Source organism: Salvelinus fontinalis, unplaced genomic scaffold (assembly GCF_029448725.1).
Source record: "Salvelinus fontinalis isolate EN_2023a unplaced genomic scaffold, ASM2944872v1 scaffold_0144, whole genome shotgun sequence".
Taxonomy (NCBI): domain Eukaryota; kingdom Metazoa; phylum Chordata; class Actinopteri; order Salmoniformes; family Salmonidae; genus Salvelinus; species Salvelinus fontinalis.
In genome coordinates, this window is record NW_026600353.1 from 251302 (window position 1) to 277985 (window position 26684).

Here is a 26684-nt window from a genome sequence, read left to right on the forward strand (position 1 = left end):
TGTACAAAACTGGCGATAGCTTTTCGAGCTAAAGGATAGCTGATGACCGCCAACCGTGGTTAGCTGAATACTAACGTTAACCAGTGAGCTGGCTAGCTTCTGTTGTGGATTTCAGATTTGAGGTGAATAATACTTCTTTTTTTTTAAATTGGTGAGGCGGGTTTGCAGGAGAGTGTTTTGAAGTCGAGTTTTAGAAGAAAAATATATATATAAAATGGTAATGGAGTAATGGTTAAATAGCTATTGGAATTTGAACATTTTGATTTGTCACTATGTTGACAGTCCCTAACTGCTGTTGGTGGACGTAAGGAAAACTACAGGCGAATATCCGTTGAATATCCTACGTGAAACGGTCTTTACCTCGGTCTTTTTCCCTCACCTCAAACTTTCCAAATGCCAGTTGTTTTTCGGTTACAGCTCATGAAGTGCTCTTTCATCACCTTCTCACCCCCGTGGTCAGGCTTCTCACCTACAGTACCTCTTCGTTATCATTCAGGGGACGCACTGCTGTAACTGACAAAATGCCTTTCTACTCTCCCGATGTCTTTCCTACTCTCCCGATGTCTTTCCAGAGAGCCGATGATGCTATAACTAGCACATTGGTTGTCTCTTCTCTCTTCAGTCGTGTGTTGCATTCTGTTATGTGAATGATTGGCTGAGCCTTGGATACAGACAGTATTGCTCCAAACACGCATCACTCGTTCGCTTACAACCATTAGTGATCCCCCGCTTACAGCCAGTAGTGATCCCCCAGTTTACAGCCAGTGGTGATCCCCCAGCTTACAGCCAGTAGTGATCCCCCAGCTTACAGACAGTAGTGATCCCCCAGCTTACAGCCAGTAGTGATCCCCCAGCTTACAGCCAGTAGTGATCCAAAGCCCCCAGCGTACAGCCAGTAGTGATCCCCCAGCGTACAGCCAGTAGTGATCCCCCAGCTTACAGCCAGTAGTGATCCAAAGCCCCCAGCGTACAGCCAGTAGTGATCCCCCAGCGTACAACCAGTAGTGATCCCCCAGCTTACAGCCAGTAGTGATCCCCCAGCTTACAGCCAGTAGTGATCCAAAGCCCCCAGCGTACAGCCAGTAGTGATCCCCCAGCTTACAGCCAGTAGTGGTCCCCCAGCTTACAGCCAGTAGTGATCCCCCAACTTACAGCCAGTAGTGATCCCCCAGCTTACAGCCAGTAGTGATCCCCCAGCTTACAGCCAGTAGTGATCCCCCAGCTTACAGCCAGTAGTGATCCAAAGCCCCCAGCGTACAGCCAGTAGTGATCCCCCAGCGTACAGCCAGTAGTGATCCCCCAGCTTACAGCCAGTAGTGATCCCCCAGCTTACAGCCAGTAGTGATCCAAAGCCCCCAGCGTACAGCCAGTAGTGATCCCCCAGCTTACAGCCAGTAGTGATCCAAAGCCCCCAGCTTACAGCCAGTAGTGATCCCCCAACTTACAGCCAGTAGTGATCCCCCAGTTTACAGCCAGTAGTGATCCCCCAGTTTACAGCCAGTAGTGATCCCCCAGTTTACAGCCAGTAGTGATCCCCCAGTTTACAGCCAGTAGTGATCCCCCAGCTTACAGCCAGTAGTGATCCCCCAGCTTACAGCCAGTAGTGGTCCCCCAGCTTACAGCCAGTAGTGATCCCCCAGCTTACAGCCAGTAGTGGTCCCCCAGCTTACAGCCAGTAGGGATCCAAAGCCCCCAGCTTACAGCCAGTAGTGATCCCCCAGTTTACAGCCAGTAGTGATCCCCCAGTTTACAGCCAGTAGTGATCCCCCAGCTTACAGCCAGTAGTGATCCCCCCGCTTACAACCAGTAGTGATCCCCCAGCGTACAGCCAGTAGTGATCCCCCAACTTACAGCCAGTAGTGATCCCCCAGCTTACAGCCAGTAGTGGTCCCCCAGCTTACAGCCAGTAGTGATCCCCCAGCTTACAGCCAGTAGTGATCCCCCAACTTACAGCCAGTAGTGATCCCCCAGTTTACAGCCAGTAGTGGTCCCCCAGTTTACAGCCAGTAGTGATCCCCCAGTTTACAGCCAGTAGTGATCCCCCAGCTTACAGCCAGTAGTGATCCCCCAGCTTACAGCCAGTAGTGATCCCCCAGCTTACAGCCAGTAGTGATCCCCCAGCTTACAGCCAGTAGTGATCCCCCAGTTTACAGCCAGTAGTGATCCCCCAGCTTACAGCCAGTAGTGATCCCCCAGCTTACAGCCAGTAGTGATCCAAAGCCCCCCACCAGCCCCAAACTTTTGTCATCGGATCTACATGAATCACGTAGGTCACCTATTTTGGATTCAAAAACAGGGAAACCTGTAGAACACAGCCAGTTACATTTGAGTGTTGCATTTTGATTCAAGTGGGTCGCCAGCGCGATAAGTGTAACACAACACTTTTTTGTTAATTACTCCTATCGACATCACGTTGAAATCAAATTAACACTATTCAAAGGCCAGACAGAATATGAGAATAATTTTTTATTTCACTGGTTAGAAGAGAATTTGCTGAAGACAAGTCACCTACATTTTTGAAACATGGGGTGGAGATTCTGGAAGGCTGCTGAAACGGGGAAGGAAAACCAAATCAGTTGCTTTTTGTTATTTAACTTGTTTAATTCTACATAGGATCAGTATAGAAAGTGGTCCCATAGTCACTGTGCAGCAGCCCCTTCATTAGACTTCCCCAAAAAGAGATGAAACACCTTCGTTAAACACATGATGCTTTGTGTCGCTGTAATCTTACTTCAGGAAACAACTTGCTGCATTTTGTCTTGTTCTCTGAAGAACAGGTCAAGTCAATCAAATGTATTTATAAAGCCCTTCTTACATCAGCTGATGTCACAAAGTGCTGTACAGAAACCCAGCCTAAAACCCCAAAAGAGCAAGCAATGCAGGCGTAGAAGCATGGTGGCTAGGAAAAACTCCCTAGAAAGGCCAGAACCTAGGAAGAAACCTAGAGAGGAACCAGGCTATGAGGGATGGCCAGCCCTCTTCTGGCTGTGCCGGGTGGAGATTATAACAGAACATGGCCAAGATGTTCAACTGTTCATAGATAACCAGCAGGGTCAAAGTGAAGAAAAAGGAATGCCAAAGTTCATAACAGCTATTTATAAAGGATCTTTGTATTTAATTTTATTAAAAGTAAAATAAAGTGGTATGTATTCACATATGGATTCAATTTGAATTAAATAGAATTAAAAACATGAACTCTTACTATAACAATGATAAAATATTCTACATGATTTAATTGACAATGAGCCCATGAAATAAGATACAAATAAGCTAAGTTCATACAACATAAATCACAGCTGTATGGTTTCTCTCCAGAGTGAACACGTCTGTGCTTAGTCAGGTTTGTTGACTGAGTAAAGTTCATACAACATAGATCACAGCTTTAGGGTTTCTCTACAGAGTGAACACGTCTGTGCTTAGTCAGGTTTGTTGACTGAGTGAAGCTCTTCCCACACTGGTCACAGCTGTATGGTTTCTCTCCGGTGTGTACTCTAATGTGTATTTTCAAATCACCTGGATGAGCATATCTCTTCCCACATTGATCACAGCTGTAAGGCTTCTCACCTGTGTGTCTGCGCATGTGTACTTTCAGGGTGCTTCGTCGAGAAAAACTCATTCCACAGACATAGCAGGGGAAAGGTTTCTCTCCTGTGTGTGTACGCATGTGTTCATTCAGGGCCGTGGCATCTTTGCAGCTCTTCCCACATTGAGCACAGCTGTAAGGTTTCTCTCCAGTTTGTAGACGCTTGTGAATAGTCAGGGCTCCCAAACGAGCAAAGCTCTCCCCACACTGATCACAGCTGTAAGGTTTCTCTCCAGTGTGTACACGCTTGTGTTTAGTCAGGGAATCCGAACAAGCAAAGATCTTCCCACACAGACCACACCCGTAAGGGTTCTCTTCTGTGTGTGAACGCTCGTGCTCTTTCAACTTTGCTGGTGTATAGAAGCTCTTCCCACAGTCTGAGCAGAGGTAGGGCTTCTCTCCTGTGTGTGTTAGCTTGTGTGCAGCCAAGCAGTTAGGCCGAGTGAAGCCCTTTCCACATTTATCACAGCTATGAGGCTTCTCTCCAGTGTGTGTTCGCTTGTGTTCGGTCAGGTAATCAGTTCGAGCAAAACTCTTCCCACATTGATCACAGCGATAAGGTTTCTCTCCGGTGTGTGTTCGCTTGTGTATAATCCGTTGTCCTGATGTACAGAAACTCTTCCCACATTGATCACAGCCATATGGTTTCTCTCCTGTGTGTATTCTCTGGTGTCTCTTAAGGTCTCCTAAACGTGGGAAACTTTTCTCACATACATCACAGCTATAAGGTCGCTGGATCCCTTTCAACCCTGGAGACTTCCCAGATGATAAGACCCTCCCACTGAGCGAGCGACCGTTAGGGTTGTCCCCTGTGAAACAAAGACACGAAGTTAAGGTTCCTCATATGTACCAAAGTATTTCACAATGAACTAGTGTTGAAGTATCTTCCCCATCCAACACAGATGAGCTGCTCTACAACACTGAATAGTTACGTTTAGCAAATATGGCTCAATTAATAAATATTAACCAATCAATGAACTGTTACAGAAGCAGATTGTAGACTAATACACACCATTCTTCTTACCTGCATCTTCATCAGACTGGCTGGGCCTCACGGGTACCACAGTAGATGCTTCCTGTATCTTTCCTGTGTGGGTTCCCTCTCCACCTGCCTGACTTCTCCCGCCGCCGGCCTCGTTTTTCTCTCTGACTGTGTGGGTTTTCTGATGACTCGCCAGGTTTCCTGACCGAGTGAAGTTCTTCCCACACTGGTCACAGCTGTATGGTTTCTCGCTGGTGTGAACGCGTCTGTGTTTGGTCAGGTCCGTTGACCGAGTGAAGCTCTTCCCACATTGATCACAGCTGTAAGGCCTCTCTCCTGTGTGTCTGCGCATGTGTACTTTCAGGTTGCTTTGTCGAGAAAAACGAATTCCACAAACATCGCAGCTAAAAGGTTTCTCTCCTGTGTGTGTACGCATGTGTTCATTCAGGGCTGTGGCATCTTTGCAGCTCCTCCCACATTGATCACAGCTGTAAGGTTTCTCTCCAGTGTGTAGACGCTTGTGAATAATCAGGGCTCCTGAACTAGAAAAGCTTTTCCCACACTGATCACAGCTGTAAGGTTTCTCTCCAGTGTGTAGACGCTTGTGAATAGTCAGGGCTCCTGAACTAGAAAAGATTTTCCCACAATGATCACAACTGTAAGGTTTCTCTCCTGTGTGTACTGTTTGGTGTCTTCGTAGGTTTCCTGATTGAGTGAAACTCTTCTCACATACATCACAGCTGTAAGGTCGCTGGATCCCTTTCAACCCTGGAGACTTCCCAGATGATAAGACCCTCCCACTGAGCGAGCGACCGTTAGGGTTGTCCCCTGTGAAACAAAGACACGAAGTTAAGGTTCCTCATATGCACCAAAGTATTTCACAATGAACTCGTGTTGAAGTATCTTCCCGATCCAACACAGATGAGCTGCTATACAACACTGAATAGTTACGTTCAGGAAATATGGCTCAATAAATAAATATTTACCAATCAATGAACTGTTGCAGAAGCAGATTGTAGCCAAAAAAAATGTTGCTTCTTGACCCACCAATACAGATGTATCGAGTCACAACCAACCAATAACGGTTGAGCAGTGAAAATATATACACACACACATTGCCATGGAACTGAAAGAACATGTTGCAGTTTAAGACCATTTGCTAAAATTCTACCCATTGTGACATGGCTAATGCTGTATTCTTTTGCTCAAACTTTAGAACCCTATCAAACGGCCTGATTGTCTGGGAGATTTTTCTCTTTCAAAGTTCTTCATAGATTACAGCCTATTATTCAAAAGTATATATATATGTCTCCATTCTTTTTTTCTACATATTTTATTTGGTTTCAGTCATTTACACTGACAGCGCTCTTACATCCCAGAATTCTATTTATAAAATGTATTTTTATTTTTTAATCGTTGCTATTTTTTATCCTGTGACCCACACGGGCCCCTACCGCGACCCCATTCTTCTTACCCGTTTCTTCATCATCAGACTGGCTGACACTCATGGGTCCCACACTAGATTCTTCCTGTATCTTTCTGATGTCATCTTTCAGTCGGAGTAACCAAGACATTCCCTGCTCCTCCGATTTGACCGAATCTGCATTTACCCACATTTCCTCCATGATTTTACGTCGCAACGAGCAATGGTTCTTTCCTGTAACTTGGGAGCCATCTATTCCACAGCGTTCACACAGGTATCGCAAATGATCCTCCGTTAGAGGGTGTAAACTCTGTTTGATTTCTTCCAACAATGTTTCTTTCTCTCCACTCATGTTGTCCTGCTGGTGGGAACACTGACAATACAGTCAATGGCAAGACAGCAGTATGTCCATACACTTTAGTTGACCTTTAGAAGAAGACAGCAGGAAGTCCATACACTTTAGATGACCTTTAGAAGAAGACAGCAGGAAGTCCATACACTTTAGATGACCTGTAGTAGTAGAAGAAGACAGCAGGAAGTCCATACACTTTAGATGACCTGTAGTAGAAGAAGACAGTAGGAAGTCCATACACTTTAGATGACCTGTAGAAGAAGAAGACAGCAGGAAGTCCATACACCTGTAATAGAAGAATGATACATCACAACACAATAAGGCTGGGTATGAGGTTCTCATCTATCAACAGGTATATATGTAGTATACCCAGGAATGTGTTGGTTTGTCTTTTAGAAGAGAGCAAATGGTAGGTGCTGCCACAGCGATTGTCCCAGTTTCATTGATTTCAATACAATATTGATGTGAGTGATTAATTTGTGCGCACTATAGTTAACATTAGAAAAAGCTAATACATTTCAGTCTGGAGTGACCGCTTGGTAAATGTTGGTGCGTGAGTTTTATTTATTTATTTCACCTTTATTTAACCAGGTAGGCAAGTTGAGAGCAAGTTCTCATTTACAATTGCGACCTGGCAAGATAACCAAAGCAGTTCGACACATACAACAACACAGAGTTACACATGGAGTAAAACAAACATACAGTCAATAATACAGTAGAAAAAAATAAGTCTATATACAATGTGAGCAAATGAGGTGAGATAAGGGAGGTAAAAGGCAAAAAAAGGCCATGGTGGCGAAGTAAATACAATATAGCAAGTAAAACACTGGAATGGTAGATTTGCAGTGGAAGAATGTAGAGATAGAAATAATGGGGTGCAAAGGAGCAAAATAAATAAATAAATACAGTAGGGAAAGAGGTAGTTGTTTGGGCTAAATTATAGATGGGCTATGTACAGGTGCAGTGATCTGTGAGCTGCTCTGACAGCTGGTGCTTAAAGCTAGTGAGGGAGATAAGTGTTTCCAGTTTCACAGAGAGTGAGAGTAGTTCAGGGAGTAGTTAAGATACTTGTATTTTGTTAAATTGTGTCGTAACTAAAATACAAGTAATCTGAGCACAAGAGTGACACGTGTTTGTAGGGAGTCATTTTTAATGTCTTGGTCTTCAACATATCACAAGTCATTTCAGCATATTGACGATGAATTTGGACATTTAAAACCGGTGTTTTGACACTTTGCTATAATTACAGGAAGCAGCAACAGTATGAATATCAACTTATTGTTTTCAACAGGATTCTACTTAATCAGGTAAAAAAAAAACTGCGACGATTTATTGACTTTGATGATATTAGTGAAATCGTGAAAATGTTCATCTTGAGACACCTTCTCCAGAAGAAGAAAATAAAAAAATGTTGTAAAGGAGGACGAACACAAGTAGAAGTAGAAGCTGTTAAGGAGCCTTTTGGACCTAGACTTGGCGCTCCGGTACCGCGCGGCAGCAGAGAAAAGTCTATGATTTAGGTGGCTGGAGTCTTTAATTTAAGACCTTCCTCTGATACAGCCTGGTACAGAGGTCCTGGATGTGCTGTGCCATACGCACTAACCTCTGTAGTGCATTGCGGTCGGATGCAGGTCTCTGACCTCATGCACATTTGTGGCCTGCTGGAGGTCATTTTGCAGGGCTCTGGCAGTGCACCTCCTTGCACAAAGGCGGAGGTAGCGGTCCTGGTCATTGGGTTCTCAGTCACCTCCCTAGCCACATGGAAACTGGAGATATTTCTTTCATCACTGGTTAGAGGACAACCTGCAGAAGACAGGCAGGATGCATTTCAATGTGTTGCATTATGATTCAAGTGGGTCCACATCACGATAAGTGTAACGCTACACGTTTTTGTTCATCACTTCTATCAATATCACCTTGAAATCAAACTAGCACTACTCAAAAGCCACACGGAATCTGAGAATAACTTTTACATCACTGGTTAGAAGAGAATTAGTTGAAGACAGTCATCTAAATTCTAGAATGTCAGATGGAGATTCTGGAAGGCTGCCCGAAATGGGGTGAGGAAACAAATAAATTGCTTTGGTATTTAACTTGTTTAATTTGACATGAGATATCAAAACCGACAAGGGTTGGGAAAGTACAGTGCCTTCGGAAAGTATTCAGACCTATTGACTTTTTCCACATTTTATTACGTTACAGCCTTATTCTAAAATGGATTAAATAAAATAAAAAAATCAGCAATCTACACCCCATAATAACAAAGCAAAAACAGGTTTTTAGACATTTTTGCAAACAGAAATATCTTATTTACATAACTCTTCAGACCTTCTGCTATGAGACTCAGAATTGAGCTCAGATGCATCGTGTTTCCATTGATCATCCTTGAGATGTTTTTACAACCTGATTGGAGTCCACCTGTGGTAAATTCAATTGATTGGACATGATTTGGAAAGGCGCACACCTGTCTATATAAGGTCCCACAGTTGGCAATGCATTTCAGAGCAAAAACCAAGCCATGAGGTCGAAGGAATTGCCTTTCTGCAGAGAAGAATGGGAGAAACTCCCCAAATACAGGTGTGCTAAGCTTGTAGCATCACACCCAAGCCTGGATGCTTTAATCGCTGCGAAAGCTGCTTCAACAAAAGTACTGAGTACTTATGTAAAATGTGATATTTCCGCTTAAAAAAGAAAATTAGCAAAAGTCTAAAAACCAGGCTTTGCTTTGTCTATTGGGGCATTGTGTGGAAATTATATAAGGAAAAAAACAATGTAATCCATTTTTAGAATAAGGCTGTAACATAACAAAATGTGGAAAAAGTCAAGAGGTCTGAATACTATCAGAAGGCACTGTATTTGAGTGATAGTTTATAATATAAAATAATCTAATATGTACAAATAAATCAACATTTTCAATTTAGGATGATAGTATTATGTTACCCACTTTACAGAAAAAATCTACACTGCTCAAAAAAATAAAGGGAACACTTAAACAACACAATGTAACTCCAAGTCAATCACACTTCTGTGAAATCAAACTGTCCACTTAGGAAGCAACACTGACAATACATTTCACATGCTGTTGTGCAAATGGAATAGACAAAAGGTGGAAATTATATGCAATTAGCAATGCACATTTGTGGCCTGCTGGGGGTCATTTTGCAGGGCTCTGGCAGTGCTCCTCCTTGCACAAAGGCGGAGGTAGCGGTCCTGCTGCTGGGTTGTTGCCCTCCTACGGCCTCCTCCACGTCTCCTGATGTACTGGCCTGTCTCCTGGTAGCGCCTCCATGCTCTGGACACTACGCTGACAGACACAGCAAACCTTTTGGCCACAGCTCGCATTGATGTGCCATCCTGGATGAACTGCACTACCTGAGCCACTTGTGTGGGTTGTAGACTCCGTCTCATGCTACCACTAGAGTGAGAGCACCGCCAGCATTCAAAAGTGACCAAAACATCAGCCAGGAAGCATAGGAACTGAGAAGTGGTCTGTGGTCGCCACCTGCAGAATCACTCCTTTTTTGGGGGTGTCTTGCTAATTGCCTATAATTTCCACCTTTTGTCTATTCCATTTGCACAACAGCATGTGAAATTTATTGTCAATCAGTGTTGCTTCCTAAGTGGACAGTTTGATTTCACAGAAGTGTGATTGACTTGGAGTTACATTGTGTTGTTTAAGTGTTCCCTTTATTTGTTTGAGCAGTGTATAAGCACTTTATGGTCATAAGCGCTGGTGGCAGAAACAATATTTACAAAATGTGTTGAACAAGCCGGAAGAAAATACTACAAATGGTTAGTAGCCCATAAACGGAAGCCATCCCCTCCAGTGCCAACATTATAATTTTTTTTAGATAGCAAATTGTATGTTTAGGTTTTCACTGTTCCTGCGTATTGGTTATGGAGTGACATTAAAACTGTGTTATGACATTTGGCTATTTATCAAAATGTCTCGTGAACAGGAAGCAATGCCAGCATCATTTTCAACTTAAGTTTTATAAATATAAATGCAACTTTCAACATTCATTGCCAATGGTAACGTGCTTTTTATCAGGTAAAAACTGCAGAATTATTTTTAGCCAAATTAGGGAATTCTGAGATCTCGACTAATGACGTCATTTCAACATGGACGCAACCAAATCAACTACAAAACTCTGGTATTTTGGCAGGAATTCATAACGTCGTTTAAAGGCATTGACTGGAAAATAAAACCGTATGGTTGATTTGAGCTATTCATCTTTTAAAAGGGAACAGTATCAGGCTAACATGCACCGACGACTAGTTAGGCGGGAACATAACTTCGGGGTGATAGTTGCACTGCCGTGTTTGTTTGCACTTCACAAAACTCTAATTAGTAACATTGTCGTCATAAATAGCTAGACTGCAAACATTAGTCGCCCTTAAGTGCACAGAAACTGGCCAACTCACCAGATTCCTTGTAGAAAATCCCAGATAGCTTGCTAAAGTATTTTTCCACGTGGAAAATTAGGTAGCTAGCTAGCTATATCCAGTTAAGGCTAATGGTCCATTACGACGTCCAAACAAAGCTGTCCTGTGGCTGATGTATTTCGGAGGATATCTTGCGTAAAGGCTAGTACCTGCACGACTCTTTCAGCATCCATATTTAGCAGGGTAGCAACTTCCGCCTTGACTGCCGTTGTTGCGTTCAGTCACACAGGCCAAAGCAATCGAGTATCGATTTAGAATTACAGGCAGGGGAAAATCCACTATCTATTCTACACTTATACAGTGCCTTCAGAAAGTATTCACACCCCTTGACTTATTTAGTTGTCTTACAGACGGAATTAAAAATGGATTAAATATATGTTTGTCTCACCCATCTACACACAATAACCCATCATGACAAAGTGAAAACATGTTTTTAGCAATTTTAGCTAATTTATTGAAAATTAAATACGGAAATGTCAAATTTACATAAGTATTCAAACCCCAGAGTCAATGCTTTGTAGAAGCACCTTTGGTGGTGGTTACAGCTTTGAGTCACCTTGGGTATGTCTGTATCAGCTTTGAGTCGTCTTGGGTATATTTGGATCAGCTTTGAGTCATCTTGGGTATGTCTGGATCAGCTTTGAGTCGTCTTGGGTATGTCTGGATCAGCTTTGAGTCGTCTTGGGTATGTCTGGATCAGCTTTGAGTCGTCTTGTGTATGTCTGTATCAGCTTTGAGTCGTCTTGGGTATGTCTGGATCAGCTTTGCACATCTGGATTTGGGGATTTTCTCCCTTTCTTCCTTGCATATCTTCTCAAGCTCTGTTAAGTTAGATGGGGCACAGCGTGAACAGCAATCTTCAAGTCTTTCCACTGATTTTCAATGGTATTCAAGTCTGGGCTTTGGCTGGGCTACTCAAGGACTTTTACATTCTTGTTCTGAAGCCATTCCAGCATTGTTTTCGCTGTATGCTTGGGTCATTGTCCTGTTGGAGCGTAAATCTCCGCCCCAGCCTAAGGTCGTTTGCACTCTGAAGTAAGTTCTCATCAAGGATTTGCCTGTATTTGGCTCCATTCATTGTCCCTCTATCCTTACCAGTTTTCCAGTCCCTGCTACTGAAAAGCATCCCCATAGCATGATGCTGCCACCACCATGCATCAAGGAATGGATGGTGTTAGATGGGTGATGAGCTATGCCTGGTTTTCTCCAGACATAGCGCTTTGCATTCAGGCTGAAGAGTTACATTTTTGTCTCATCAGACCACAGAATATTTTGAATTATGCTCTGAGTCTTTCAAGTGCCTTTTTGCAAACTCCAGGCCTGCTGTCATGTGACTTTTTCATTTTTCACAGGAGTGAAGCCACTCCTGAAGATGGAAGCCAATCTGGCCATTCTCCCATAAAGCCCAGATTGGTTGAGGTGCTGTAGAGACTGTTGTCCTTTTGTCAGGTTCTCCCATCCCAGCAAAGGAATTCTGTAGTTCTGTCAGAGTGGTCATTGGGTTCTCAGTCACCTCCCTAGCCACATGGAAACTGGAGATATTTCTTTCATCACTGGTTAGAGGACAACCTGCAGAAGACAGGCAGGATGCATTTCAATGTGTTGCATTATGATTCAAGTGGGTCCACATCACGATAAGTGTAACGCTACACGTTTTTGTTCATCACTTCTATCAATATCACCTTGAAATCAAACTAGCACTACTCAAAAGCCACACGGAATCTGAGAATAACTTTTACATCACTGGTTAGAAGAGAATTAGTTGAAGACAGTCATCTAAATTCTAGAATGTCAGATGGAGATTCTGGAAGGCTGCCCGAAATGGGGTGAGGAAACAAATAAATTGCTTTGGTATTTAACTTGTTTAATTTGACATGAGATATCAAAACCGACAAGGGTTGGGAAAGTACAGTGCCTTCGGAAAGTATTCAGACCTATTGACTTTTTCCACATTTTATTACGTTACAGCCTTATTCTAAAATGGATTAAATAAAATAAAAAAATCAGCAATCTACACCCCATAATAACAAAGCAAAAACAGGTTTTTAGACATTTTTGCAAACAGAAATATCTTATTTACATAACTCTTCAGACCTTCTGCTATGAGACTCAGAATTGAGCTCAGATGCATCGTGTTTCCATTGATCATCCTTGAGATGTTTTTACAACCTGATTGGAGTCCACCTGTGGTAAATTCAATTGATTGGACATGATTTGGAAAGGCGCACACCTGTCTATATAAGGTCCCACAGTTGGCAATGCATTTCAGAGCAAAAACCAAGCCATGAGGTCGAAGGAATTGCCTTTCTGCAGAGAAGAATGGGAGAAACTCCCCAAATACAGGTGTGCTAAGCTTGTAGCATCACACCCAAGCCTGGATGCTTTAATCGCTGCGAAAGCTGCTTCAACAAAAGTACTGAGTACTTATGTAAATGTGATATTTCCGCTTAAAAAAGAAAATTAGCAAAAGTCTAAAAACCAGGCTTTGCTTTGTCTATTGGGGCATTGTGTGGAAATTATATAAGGAAAAAAACAATGTAATCCATTTTTAGAATAAGGCTGTAACATAACAAAATGTGGAAAAAGTCAAGAGGTCTGAAAACTATCAGAAGGCACTGTATTTGAGTGATAGTTTATAATATAAAATAATCTAATATGTACAAATAAATCAACATTTTCAATTTAGGATGATAGTATTATGTTACCCACTTTACAGAAAAAATCTACACTGCTCAAAAAAATAAAGGGAACACTTAAACAACACAATGTAACTCCAAGTCAATCACACTTCTGTGAAATCAAACTGTCCACTTAGGAAGCAACACTGACAATACATTTCACATGCTGTTGTGCAAATGGAATAGACAAAAGGTGGAAATTATAGGCAATTAGCAATGCACATTTGTGGCCTGCTGGGGGTCATTTTGCAGGGCTCTGGCAGTGCTCCTCCTTGCACAAAGGCGGAGGTAGCGGTCTTGCTGCTGGGTTGTTGCCCTCCTACGGCCTCCTCCACGTCTCCTGATGTACTGGCCTGTCTCCTGGTAGCGCCTCCATGCTCTGGACACTACGCTGACAGACACAGCAAACCTTTTTGCCACAGCTCGCATTGATGTGCCATCCTGGATGAACTGCACTACCTGAGCCACTTGTGTGGGTTGTAGACTCCGTCTCATGCTACCACTAGAGTGAGAGCACCGCCAGCATTCAAAAGTGACCAAAACATCAGCCAGGAAGCATAGGAACTGAGAAGTGGTCTGTGGTCGCCACCTGCAGAATCACTCCTTTTTTGGGGGTGTCTTGCTAATTGCCTATAATTTCCACCTTTTGTCTATTCCATTTGCACAACAGCATGTGAAATTTATTGTCAATCAGTGTTGCTTCCTAAGTGGACAGTTTGATTTCACAGAAGTGTGATTGACTTGGAGTTACATTGTGTTGTTTAAGTGTTCCCTTTATTTGTTTGAGCAGTGTATAAGCACTTTATGGTCATAAGCGCTGGTGGCAGAAACAATATTTACAAAATGTGTTGAACAAGCCGGAAGAAAATACTACAAATGGTTAGTAGCCCATAAACGGAAGCCATCCCCTCCAGTGCCAACATTATAATTTTTTTTAGATAGCAAATTGTATGTTTAGGTTTTCACTGTTCCTGCGTATTGGTTATGGAGTGACATTAAAACTGTGTTATGACATTTGGCTATTTATCAAAATGTCTCGTGAACAGGAAGCAATGCCAGCATCATTTTCAACTTAAGTTTTATAAATATAAATGCAACTTTCAACATTCATTGCCAATGGTAACGTGCTTTTTATCAGGTAAAAACTGCAGAATTATTTTTAGCCAAATTAGGGAATTCTGAGATCTCGACTAATGACGTCATTTCAACATGGACGCAACCAAATCAACTACAAAACTCTGGTATTTTGGCAGGAATTCATAACGTCGTTTAAAGGCATTGACTGGAAAATAAAACCGTATGGTTGATTTGAGCTATTCATCTTTTAAAAGGGAACAGTATCAGGCTAACATGCACCGACGACTAGTTAGGCGGGAACATAACTTCGGGGTGATAGTTGCACTGCCGTGTTTGTTTGCACTTCACAAAACTCTAATTAGTAACATTGTCGTCATAAATAGTTAGACTGCAAACATTAGTCGCCCTTAAGTGCACAGAAACTGGCCAACTCACCAGATTCCTTGTAGAAAATCCCAGATAGCTTGCTAAAGTATTTTTCCACGTGGAAAATGAGGTAGCTAGCTAGCTATATCCAGTTAAGGCTAATGGTCCATTACGACGTCCAAACAAAGCTGTCCTGTGGCTGATGTATTTCGGAGGATATCTTGCGTAAAGGCTAGTACCTGCACGACTCTTTCAGCATCCATATTTAGCAGGGTAGCAACTTCCGCCTTGACTGCCGTTGTTGCGTTCAGTCACACAGGCCAAAGCAATCGAGTATCGATTTAGAATTACAGGCAGGGGAAAATCCACTATCTATTCTACACTTATACAGTGCCTTCAGAAAGTATTCACACCCCTTGACTTATTTAGTTGTCTTACAGACGGAATTAAAAATGGATTAAATATATGTTTGTCTCACCCATCTACACACAATAACCCATCATGACAAAGTGAAAACATGTTTTTAGCAATTTTAGCTAATTTATTGAAAATTAAATACGGAAATGTCAAATTTACATAAGTATTCAAACCCCAGAGTCAATGCTTTGTAGAAGCACCTTTGGTGGTGGTTACAGCTTTGAGTCACCTTGGGTATGTCTGTATCAGCTTTGAGTCGTCTTGGGTATATTTGGATCAGCTTTGAGTCATCTTGGGTATGTCTGGATCAGCTTTGAGTCGTCTTGGGTATGTCTGGATCAGCTTTGAGTCGTCTTGTGTATGTCTGTATCAGCTTTGAGTCGTCTTGGGTATGTCTGGATCAGCTTTGCACATCTGGATTTGGGGATTTTCTCCCTTTCTTCCTTGCATATCTTCTCAAGCTCTGTTAAGTTAGATGGGGCACAGCGTGAACAGCAATCTTCAAGTCTTTCCACTGATTTTCAATGGTATTCAAGTCTGGGCTTTGGCTGGGCTACTCAAGGACTTTTACATTCTTGTTCTGAAGCCATTCCAGCATTGTTTTCGCTGTATGCTTGGGTCATTGTCCTGTTGGAGCGTAAATCTCCGCCCCAGCCTAAGGTCGTTTGCACTCTGAAGTAAGTTCTCATCAAGGATTTGCCTGTATTTGGCTCCATTCATTGTCCCTCTATCCTTACCAGTTTTCCAGTCCCTGCTACTGAAAAGCATCCCCATAGCATGATGCTGCCACCACCATGCATCAAGGAATGGATGGTGTTAGATGGGTGATGAGCTATGCCTGGTTTTCTCCAGACATAGCGCTTTGCATTCAGGCTGAAGAGTTACATTTTTGTCTCATCAGACCACAGAATATTTTGAATTATGCTCTGAGTCTTTCAAGTGCCTTTTTGCAAACTCCAGGCCTGCTGTCATGTGACTTTTTCATTTTTCACAGGAGTGAAGCCACTCCTGAAGATGGAAGCCAATCTGGCCATTCTCCCATAAAGCCCAGATTGGTTGAGGTGCTGTAGAGACTGTTGTCCTTTTGTCAGGTTCTCCCATCCCAGCAAAGGAATTCTGTAGTTCTGTCAGAGTGGTCATTGGGTTCTCAGTCACCTCCCTAGCCACATGGAAACTGGAGATATTTCTTTCATCACTGGTTAGAGGACAACCTGCAGAAGACAGGCAGGATGCATTTCAATGTGTTGCATTATGATTCAAGTGGGTCCACATCACGATAAGTGTAACGCTACACGTTTTTGTTCATCACTTCTATCAATATCACCTTGAAATCAAACTAGCACTACTCAAAAGCCACACGGAATCTGAGAATAACTTTTACATCACTGGTTAGAAGAGAATTAGTTGAAGACAGTCATCTAAATTCTAGAATGTCAGATGGAGATTCTGGAAGGCTGCCCGAAATGGGGTGAGGAAACAAATAAATTGCTTTGGTATTTAACTTGTTTAATTTGACATGAGATATCAAAACCGACAAGGGTTGGGAAAGTACAGTGCCTTCGGAAAGTATTCAGACCTATTGACTTTTTCCACATTTTATTACGTTACAGCCTTATTCTAAAATGGATTAAATAAAATAAAAAAATCAGCAATCTACACCCCATAATAACAAAGCAAAAACAGGTTTTTAGACATTTTTGCAAACAGAAATATCTTATTTACATAACTCTTCAGACCTTCTGCTATGAGACTCAGAATTGAGCTCAGATGCATCGTGTTTCCATTGATCATCCTTGAGATGTTTTTACAACCTGATTGGAGTCCACCTGTGGTAAATTCAATTGATTGGACATGATTTGGAAAGGCGCACACCTGTCTATATAAGGTCCCACAGTTGGCAATGCATTTCAGAGCAAAAACCAAGCCATGAGGTCGAAGGAATTGCCTTTCTGCAGAGAAGAATGGGAGAAACTCCCCAAATACAGGTGTGCTAAGCTTGTAGCATCACACCCAAGCCTGGATGCTTTAATCGCTGCGAAAGCTGCTTCAACAAAAGTACTGAGTACTTATGTAAATGTGATATTTCCGCTTAAAAAAGAAAATTAGCAAAAGTCTAAAAACCAGGCTTTGCTTTGTCTATTGGGGCATTGTGTGGAAATTATATAAGGAAAAAAACAATGTAATCCATTTTTAGAATAAGGCTGTAACATAACAAAATGTGGAAAAAGTCAAGAGGTCTGAATACTATCAGAAGGCACTGTATTTGAGTGATAGTTTATAATATAAAATAATCTAATATGTACAAATAAATCAACATTTTCAATTTAGGATGATAGTATTATGTTACCCACTTTACAGAAAAAATCTACACTGCTCAAAAAAATAAAGGGAACACTTAAACAACACAATGTAACTCCAAGTCAATCACACTTCTGTGAAATCAAACTGTCCACTTAGGAAGCAACACTGATTGACAATACATTTCACATGCTGTTGTGCAAATGAAATAGACAAAAGGTGGAAATTATAGGCAATTAGCAAGACACCCCCAATAAAGGAGTGCTTCTGCAGGTGGTGACCACAGACCACTTCTCAGTTCCTATGCTTCCTTGCTGATGTTTTGGTCACTTTTGAATGCTGGCGGTGCTTTCACTCTAGTGGTAGCATGAGACGGAGTCTACAATCCACACAAGTGGCTCAGGTAGTGCAGCTCATCCAGGATGGCACATCAATGCGAGCTGTGGCAAGAAGGTTTGCTGTGTCTGTCAGCATAGTGTCCAGAGCATGGAGGCGCTACCAGGAGACAGGCCAGTACATCAGGAGACGAGGAGGAGGCCGTAGGAGGGCAACAACCCAGCAGCAGGACCGCTACCTCCGCCTTTGTGCAAGGAGGAGCACTGCCAGAGCCCTGCAAAATGACCCCCAGCAGGCCACAAATGTGCATTGCTAATTGCCTATAATTTCCACCTTTTGTCTATTCCATTTGCACAACAGCATGTGAAATGTATTGTCAGTGTTGCTTCCTAAGTGGACAGTTTGATTTCACAGAAATGTGATTGACTTGGAGTTACATTGTGTTGTTTAAGTGCTCCCTTTATTTTTTTGAGAAGTATATCTCACGAGGTTAACCGTTTGCAGAGTTTAAAAAAATAATTGCTTGTATGCACAATTTAACCGGGCGCTGTAGACAGAGCTCCCATAGTGACTGTGCAGTCAGTTCATTAGTCTTTCCCCAATAGGAGATACGAAACTATTGTGTGTCTACGTGGATGATGTTTCGTGTTGCTAATCTTACTTCAGGTAAAACTTGTTGCATTTTTAGTTGTTCTCTGAAGAATAAGTGGGAAAAAAAGAATGCCAAAGTTCATAGGAGCTTCGTATTTATTCTCATTAAAAGCAAAAAATACAGTGGCATGTATTAAACTAAAAGCACATATGCGTTAAATTTTAATTACATTGAATTAAAAACATGAACTCTACCGATTGAATTACAACATGAAAACTCCTACCTATAACATTAAATTCCAACATGAAAACTGTACCTTATAACATTGGCAAAACATTCTACATTATAACATCATTTTAATTGACAATATGAGCCCACAATATGAACCCGTTTTTAAAGTGACTGTCTCTCCGCCATCTTAAGATGAAAGCACTAACAGTAGGTCGTAAAGTAAATATAACCCCTCACAGAGTGAAACCCTCAACATGCCATCAAACCAACACACCTTACTTCTTCTCTATGTTTACAAATGATTTGCCATTTCTCTTACAAGAAGCTAAAATGACGATGTATTGCTGACGACTGCAGACTCCACACATCAGCACCAACAGCCAGGGAGCTCACGGAGACTCTTAGCAAGGACTTACAGAATACACTGGACTTAAATACATCTAAAAGCATTGTGTTTGGCTCAAACCTTTCTCTCTTAGACCTAAACCTCAACTGGGGTTGTTGCGTGAAGGGTGTGTATCCATTGAACAAGTTGAAGTTAACATGGTCAAGTCATATTGACTAAGTTGTTGTGAAGATGGAGAGAAGTTAACATGGTCAAGTCATATTGACTGAGTTGTTGTGAAGATGGAGAGAAGTTAACATGGTCAAGTCATATTGACTAAGTTGTTGTGAAGATGGAGAGAAGTTAACATGGTCAAGTCATATTGACTAAGTTGTTGTGAAGATGGAGAGAAGTTAACATGGTCAAGTCATATTGACTAAGTTGTTGTGAAGATGGGGAGAAGTTAACATGGTCAAGTTATATTGACTGAGTTGTTGTGAAGATGGAGAGAAGTTAACATGGTCAAGTCATATTGACTAAGTTGTTGTGTAGATGGAGAGAAGTTAACATGGTCAAGTCATATTGACTAAGTTGTTGTGAAGATGGGGAGAAGTTAACATGGTCAAGTTATATTGACTGAGTTGTTGTGAAGATGGAGAGAAGTTAACATGGTCAAGTCATATTGACTAAGTTGTTGTGTAGATGGAGAGAAGTTAACATGGTCAAGTCATATTGACTGAGTTGTTGTGAAGATGGGGAGAAGTTAACATGGTCAAGACATATTGACTGAGTTGTTGTGAAGATGGAGAGAAGTTAACATGGTCAAGTCATATTGACTGAGTTGTTGTGAAGATGGAGAGAAGTTAACATGGTCAAGTCATATTGACTGAGTTGTTGTGAAGATGGGGAGAAGTTAACATGGTCAAGTCATATTGACTGAGTTGTTGTGAAGATGGAGAGAAGTTAACATGGTCTAGTCATATTGACTAAGTTGTTGTGAAGATGGGGAGAAGTTAACATGGTCAAGTCATATTGACTGAGTTGTTGTGAAGATGGAGAGAAGTTAACATGGTCAAGTCATATTGACTGAGTTGTTGTGAAGATGGAGAGAAGTTAACATGGTCTAGTCATATTGACTAAGTTGTTGTGAAGATGGGGAGAAGTTAACATGGTCTAGTCATATTGACTAAGTTGTTGTTTAGATGGGGAGAAGTTAACATGGTCTAGTCATATTGACTGAGTTGTTGTGAAGATGGAGAGAGGTGTGTCTGTTATAAAAATATGTTCTGTGTTTCTGACACAAAGATCAACTGTACTAGTTGTCCAGACTCTGGTCTTGTCCCATCTTGATGACTGTCTACTCATATGATCAGGTGCAGAAAAGACCCAGCAAACCTGGCTCAAAACAAAGCAGCACGCCTTGCCCTTTAACTACACGCATATATAACTAACATCAACAACATGGATGATAGTCTTGTATGGTTGAGAGTTGAGGAGAAATGGACTACTTCTTGTCTTCAGAAATATTTGTGTGTTGAATTCACCACTTGTATAATGTATTTGTAATTACACTTCAGAACAGGAAGTATTCTGTTCCCTTGATTTATTCCACGTTGTTACGTTACGGCCTTATTCTAAAATTGATTAAATTGTTTATCATCAATCTACACTCAATACCCCATGATGAAAGAAAACCTGATAATTTAATTTTTTGTTGTTGCAAATGTATACAAATAAAGTTTAAAAAATGACATATTTACATAACTATTCAGACCCTTTAAATCAGTACTTTTTTTGAAGCACCTTTGGCAGCGATTACAGCCTTGAGTTTTCTTGGGTATGACACCAACTTGTATTTGGAGAGTTTCCCCCATTCTTCTCTGCAGATCCTCTCAAGCTCTGTCAGGTTGGCTGGGGAGCGTCGCTGCACAGCTATTTTCAGGTCTCTCCAGAGATGTTAGATCGGGTTCAAGTCCGGTCTCTGGCTGGGCCACTCAAGGACATTCAGAGACTTGTCCCGAAGCCACTTCTGCGTCGTCTTGGCTGTGTGCTTAGGGTCATTGTCCTGTTGGAAGATGAACCATCGCCCCAGTCTGAGGTCCGGAGCAGGTTTTTATCAAGGATCTCTCTGTACCTTGCTCCGTTCATGTTTCCCTCGATCCTGACTAGTCTCCCAGTCCCTGCTGCTGAAAAACATCCCCACAGCATGATGCTTGTTTCTCATGGTCTAAGAGTCCTTTAGGTGCCTTTTGGCAAACTCTAAGCGGGCTGTCATGTGCCTTTTACTGAGGAGTGGCTTCCATCTGGACACTCTACCATAAAGGCCTGATTGGTGGAGTAGTGCAGAGATGGTTGTCCTTCTAGAAGGTTGTCCTTCTAGAAGGTTCTCCCATCTCCACAGAGGAACTGAGGAGCTCTGTCAGAGTGACCATCGTGTTCTTGGTCACCGCCCTGGCCAAGGTCCTTCTCCCCCGGGGTCTGAATACTTTCCAAATACACTGTAGATACCCCAGCAGACACACCACAGAGTTTATTCACGGTACCAAAACCGTGAAGAATGGGGATCCAAAATCCTGTGGCTAAATGGGGATCCTAATAAACTAAACTCACAGCAGACCACACATCTATAATGTCTCTCTCTCCAGTGTGTGTTCGCTGATGCATCTTCAACTGTGAGTATCAGTCAGGTAATCCGCTCGAGCAAAACTCTTCCCTCATTGATCACAGCCCTCTCCCCTGTGTGTTAGCATGTGTCTAGTCAGTTGTGTAATGCCTGACGGAAAACTGTTTCCACATATAGCACAGAGGTTTGGTTTCTCTCCTGAGATTTCAAAAAAGCCTTATGTTGGTGTAACTCTATCCACACAGAGCATTGGAAAGGCTTCTCTCCAGTGTGTGTGTTAGCTTGTGTAAAGTCAGTGGGCGGATTGGATCATGCTAAGCCACGCCCCCCCCCCCGTCTATGGCCCGTGACGTAAAACGGGCGAAAGCGTTGGAGGAGCGCCCTTCTGAAATGTAACAGTAATCTGCATCGCTCGGTCATGTTGTCAACAAGCCACCACGGTGCATCAGAAACATACATATCTTCTCCATAAAACATCAAATGAGTTTTCATTGAGAAGGCAGATAAGATGATTTTATCAAAAGCAATCACTTGGTGCTTTTGAAAAAAAAAAGAGTCACAGTCATTACTTCACGAGCTTAAATCTATGTCACTTTTGTTTTGAGCCGACTTTGCCATGGGCTTTCCTGGTTCCAAAACGAACGCAATCCACCTTTCACCAGATGCAAACACTTCGTACCGAGCAAACCCAGGCGAGATGATCGAATCCCCTCATTGATCAAAGCTTCTATAAGATTTATCTCCCGTGTGTGTTCTCTTGTGCCTTGTCAGTTGTACCGTTTGACGGAAACCCTTTCCACATACAGTACAGACATATGGTTTCTCTCCTGTGTGAATTCTCTGGTGTATAGTCAGTGTTCCTAAGGTAGTGAAACTCTTCCCACATTGATCACAGACATATGGTTTCTCTCCTGTATGTGTTCGTTTGTGTTCAGTCAGGGAACCAGCTTCAGCAAAACTCTTCTCACATTGATCACAATTATATGGTTTCTCTCCTGTGTGTCTTCGCTTGTGTATAGTCAGTTGTCCTGACTGACGGAAACTCTTTTCACATACAGCACAGACATAAGGTTTCTCTCCTGTGTGAATTCTCTGGTGTATAGTCAGTGCTCCTAAGGTAGTGAAACTCTTCCCACATTGATCACAGACATAAGATTTCCATCCTGTGTGTGTTCGCTTGTGTTCAGTCCTGGAATCTGCTCGAGCAAAACTCTTCCCACATTGATCACAGCGAAAAGATTTCTCTCCAGTGTGTATTACCTTGTGTTTAGTCAGTTGCCCTGGCTGACGGAAACTCTTCCCACATTGATCACAGCCATATGGTTTCTCTCCTGTGTGTATTCTCTGGTGTCTCTTTAGGTCTCCTAAATGTGGGAAACTTTTCTCACATACATCACAGCTATAAGGTCGCTGGATCTCTTTCAACCCTGGAGTCTTCCCAGATGATAAGACCCTCCCACTGAGCGAGCGACCGTTAGGGTTGTCCCCTGTGAAACAAAGACATGAAGTTAAGGTTCCTCACTGGTACCAAAGTATTTCACAATGAACTAGTGTTTAAGCATCTTCCCCATCCAACACAGATGAGCTGCTATACAACACTGAATAGTTACGTTCAGGAAATATGGCTCAATAAATAAATATTTACCAATCAATGAACTGTTACAGAAGCAGACTGTAGTCTAATACACACCATTGTTCCTACTTGATGACATCGAATCTGAATCTCCCTCTTCATCATTGTCCTCCACGTTCCATTCTTCATCGCAGTCTGTAGCATCATCATCATCATCATCATCATCATCAGACTGGCTGGGACTCATGGGTGCCACACTAGATTCTTCCTGTATCTTTCTGATGGCATCTTTCAGTCGGAGTAACCAAGACATTCCCTGCTCCTCCGATTTGACCGAATCTGCATTTTCCCACATTTCCTCCATGATTTTACGTCGCAACGAGCGATGGTTCTTTCCTGTAACTTGGGAGCCATCTATTCCACAGCGGTTACACAGGTATCGTAAATGATCCTCCGTTAGAGGGTGTAAACTCTGTTCAATTTCTTCCAGCAATGCTTCCTTCTCTCCACTCATGTTGTCCTGCTGGTGGGAACACTGACAATACAGTCAATGGCAAGACAGCAGTATGTCCATACACTTTAGTTGACCTTTAGAAGAAGACAGCAGGAAGTCCATACACTTTAGATGACCTGTAGAAGAAGAAGACAGTAGGAAGTCCATACACTTTAGATGACCTGTAGTAGTAGAAGAAGACAGCAGGAAGTCCATACACTGTAAATGACCTGTAGTAGAAGAAGACAGCAGGAAGTCCATACACTTTAGATGACCTGTAGTAGAAGACAGCAGGAAGTCCATACACTTTAGATGACCTGTAGTAGAAGAAGACAGCAGGAAGTCCATACACCTGTAATAGAAGAATGATACATTACAACACAGTATTGACAGTGTAATATGATTATTTACCAGTGTTCTCTTCTCATCAGCTAATTCAACTACTTCTAAATCAGCGAGAAAGAATCTTTCAAATAAAAAAATGCTACACTTCCTGTAGCAGTTTGTCACAGATCCATACGCTGTTTGTGCCTCCAGTTGAACTACACTTCCTCCCCAGCTAATTAACACAGGTGTTCAGAGCACGTTAGACAGCTAATTAACACAGGTGTTCAGAGCACGTTAGACAGCTAATTAACACAGGTGGCCAGCTATGTCTTCAGTCTGTCTTCAGTCAACAAGCGATGTAACACGAAGACACGGCCGTGTGGGAACCCTCAGTCAACAAGCGATGTAACATGAAGACACGGCCGTGTGGGAACCCTCAGTCAACAAGCGATGTAACATGACACGGCCGTGTGGGAACCCTCATTCAACAAGCGATGTAACACGAAGACACGGCCGTGTGGGAACCCTCAGTCAACAAGCGATGTAACACGAAGACACGGCCGTGTGGGAACCCTCAGTCAACAAGCGATGTAACACGAAGACACAGCCGTGTGGGAACCCTCAGTCAACAAGCGATGTAACACGAAGACACGGCAGTGTGGGAACCCTCAGTCAACAAGCGATGTAACACGAAGACACGGCCGTGTGGGAACCCTCAGTCAACACGAAGACACGGCCGTGTGGGAACCCTCAGTCAACAAGCGATGTAACACGAAGACACGGCCGTGTGGGAACCCTCAGTCAACAAGCGATGTAACACGAAGACACGGCCGTGTGGGAACCCTCAGTCAACAAGCGATGTAACACGAAGACACGGCCGTGTGGGAACCCTCAGTCAACAATTTATTTATTTTTATTTATTTAACCTTTATTTAACCAGGTAGGCAAATTGAGAACACGTTCTCATTTACAATTGCGACCTGGCCAAGATAAAGCAAAGCAGTTCGACACATACAACAACACATAGTTACACATGGAGTAAAAACAAACATATAGTCAATAATACAGTGAAAAAAAATAAGTCTATATACAATGTGAGCAAGTGAGGTGAGATAAGGGAGGTGAAGGCAAACAGATATATGTATAAATAAATAAAATATAAAAAGGCCATGGAGGCGAAGTGAGTACAACACAGCAAGTAAAATAAAAACAAAAAAAACACTGGAATGGTTGGTTTGCATTGGAAGAAAGTGCAAAGTAGAGACAGAAATAATGGGGTGCAAAGGAGCAAAATAAATTAATAAATAAATACAGTAGGTAAAGAGGTAGTTGTTTGGGCTAAATTGTAGATGGGTTATGTACAGGTGCAGTAATCTATGAGCTGCTCTGACAGCTGGTGCTTAAAGCTAGTGAGGGAGATAGGTGTTTCCAGTTTCAGAGATTTTTGTAGTTCGTTCCAGTCATTGGCAGCAGAGAACTGGAAGGAGAGGCGTCCAAAGGAAGAATTGGTTTTGGGGGTGACTAGAGAGATATACCTGCTGGAGCGCGTGCTACAGGTAGGTGCTGCTATGGTGACCAGCGAGCTGAGATAAGGGGGGACTTTACCTAGCAGGGTCTTGTAGATGACCTGGAACCAGTGGGTTTGGCGACGAGTATGAAGCGAGGGCCAGCCAACGAGAGTGTACAGGTCGCAGTGGTGGGTAGTATATGGGGCTTTGGTGACAAAACGGATGGCACTGTGATAGACTGCATCCAATTTATTGAGTAGGGTTTTGGAGGCTATTTTGTAAATGACATCACCGAAGTCGAGGATTGGTAGGATGGTCAGTTTTACAAGGGTATGTTTGGCAGCATGAGTAAAGGATGCTTTGTTGCGGAATAGGAAGCCAATTCTAGATTTGACTTTGGATTGGAGATGTTTGATGTGGGTCTGGAAGGAGAGTTTACAGTCTAACCAGACACCTAGGTATTTGTAGTTGTCCACATATTCTAAGTCAGAGCCGTCCAAAGTAGTGATGTTGGACAGGCGGGCAGGAGCAGGCAGCGATCGGTTGAAGAGCATGCATTTGGTTTTACTTGTATTTAAGAGCAGTTGGAGGCCACGGAAGGAGAGTTGTATGGCATTGAAGCTCGCCTGGAGGGTTAACACAGTGTCAAAAGAAGGGCCAGAAGTATACAGAATAGTGTCGTCTGCGTAGAGGTGGATCAGAGAATCACCAGCAGCAAGAGCGACATCATTGATGTAAACAGAGAAGAGGGTCGGTCCAAGAATTGAACCCTGTGGCACCCCCATAGAGACTGCCAGAGGCCCGGACAACAGACCCTCCGATTTGACACACTGAACTCTATCAGAGAAGTAGTTGGTGAACCAGGCGAGGCAATCATTAGAGAAACCAAGGCTGTCGAGTCTGCCAATGAGGATGTGGTGATTGACAGAGTCAAAAGCCTTGGCCAGGTCAATGAATACGGCTGCACAGTATTGTTTCCTATCGATGGCGGTTACGATATCGTTTATGACCTTGAGCGTGGCTGAGGTGCACCCATGACCAGCTCTGAAACCAG

The 26684-nt window shown here is 42.6% G+C and overlaps 2 protein-coding genes across 2 annotated transcripts; both read right to left on the reverse strand.

The window, feature by feature from the left end:
• Positions 1 to 3094: 3094 nt before the first annotated feature.
• Positions 3095 to 18362, reverse strand: LOC129843483 (zinc finger protein 665-like). Its single transcript, XM_055912220.1, has 5 exons — positions 14977 to 18362; positions 10766 to 12355; positions 6040 to 8143; positions 4596 to 5393; positions 3095 to 4392 (listed from the first exon to the last, which is right to left on the reverse strand). Exons 3-5 carry the CDS (start codon positions 6338 to 6340, stop codon positions 3383 to 3385), a joined length of 2109 nt encoding a protein of 702 aa, XP_055768195.1. The 5' UTR covers positions 6341 to 8143; positions 10766 to 12355; positions 14977 to 18362; the 3' UTR covers positions 3095 to 3382.
• Positions 18363 to 21475: 3113 nt separating this feature from the next.
• On the reverse strand, positions 21476 to 23908 carry LOC129843495 (zinc finger and SCAN domain-containing protein 12-like). The gene is made up of 2 exons (XM_055912245.1): positions 23420 to 23908; positions 21476 to 23216 (listed from the first exon to the last, which is right to left on the reverse strand). The coding sequence occupies exons 1-2, from the start codon at positions 23814 to 23816 to the stop codon at positions 22441 to 22443; spliced, it is 1173 nt and encodes a 390-aa protein (XP_055768220.1). The 5' UTR covers positions 23817 to 23908; the 3' UTR covers positions 21476 to 22440.
• Positions 23909 to 26684: the final 2776 nt, after the last annotated feature.

What these genes read in the sequence shown, in the direction of transcription:
- LOC129843483 (XM_055912220.1), bottom strand. Translation starts at nt 6,340, where the DNA reads ATGAGTGGAGAGAAAGAAACATTGTTGGAAGAAATCAAACAGAGTTTA. An exon ending in GTCTGATGATGAAGAAACGG is followed by an intron (nt 5,394 to 6,039) that starts GTAAGAAGAATG and finishes TTTGTTTCACAG; the next exon opens with GGGACAACCCTAACGGTCGC. An exon ending in AGATGCAGGTAAGAAGAATG is followed by an intron (nt 4,393 to 4,595) that starts GTGTGTATTAGT and finishes TTTGTTTCACAG; the next exon opens with GGGACAACCCTAACGGTCGC.
- LOC129843495 (XM_055912245.1), bottom strand. Translation starts at nt 23,816, where the DNA reads ATGAGTGGAGAGAAGGAAGCATTGCTGGAAGAAATTGAACAGAGTTTA. An exon ending in GTCATCAAGTAGGAACAATG is followed by an intron (nt 23,217 to 23,419) that starts GTGTGTATTAGA and finishes TTTGTTTCACAG; the next exon opens with GGGACAACCCTAACGGTCGC.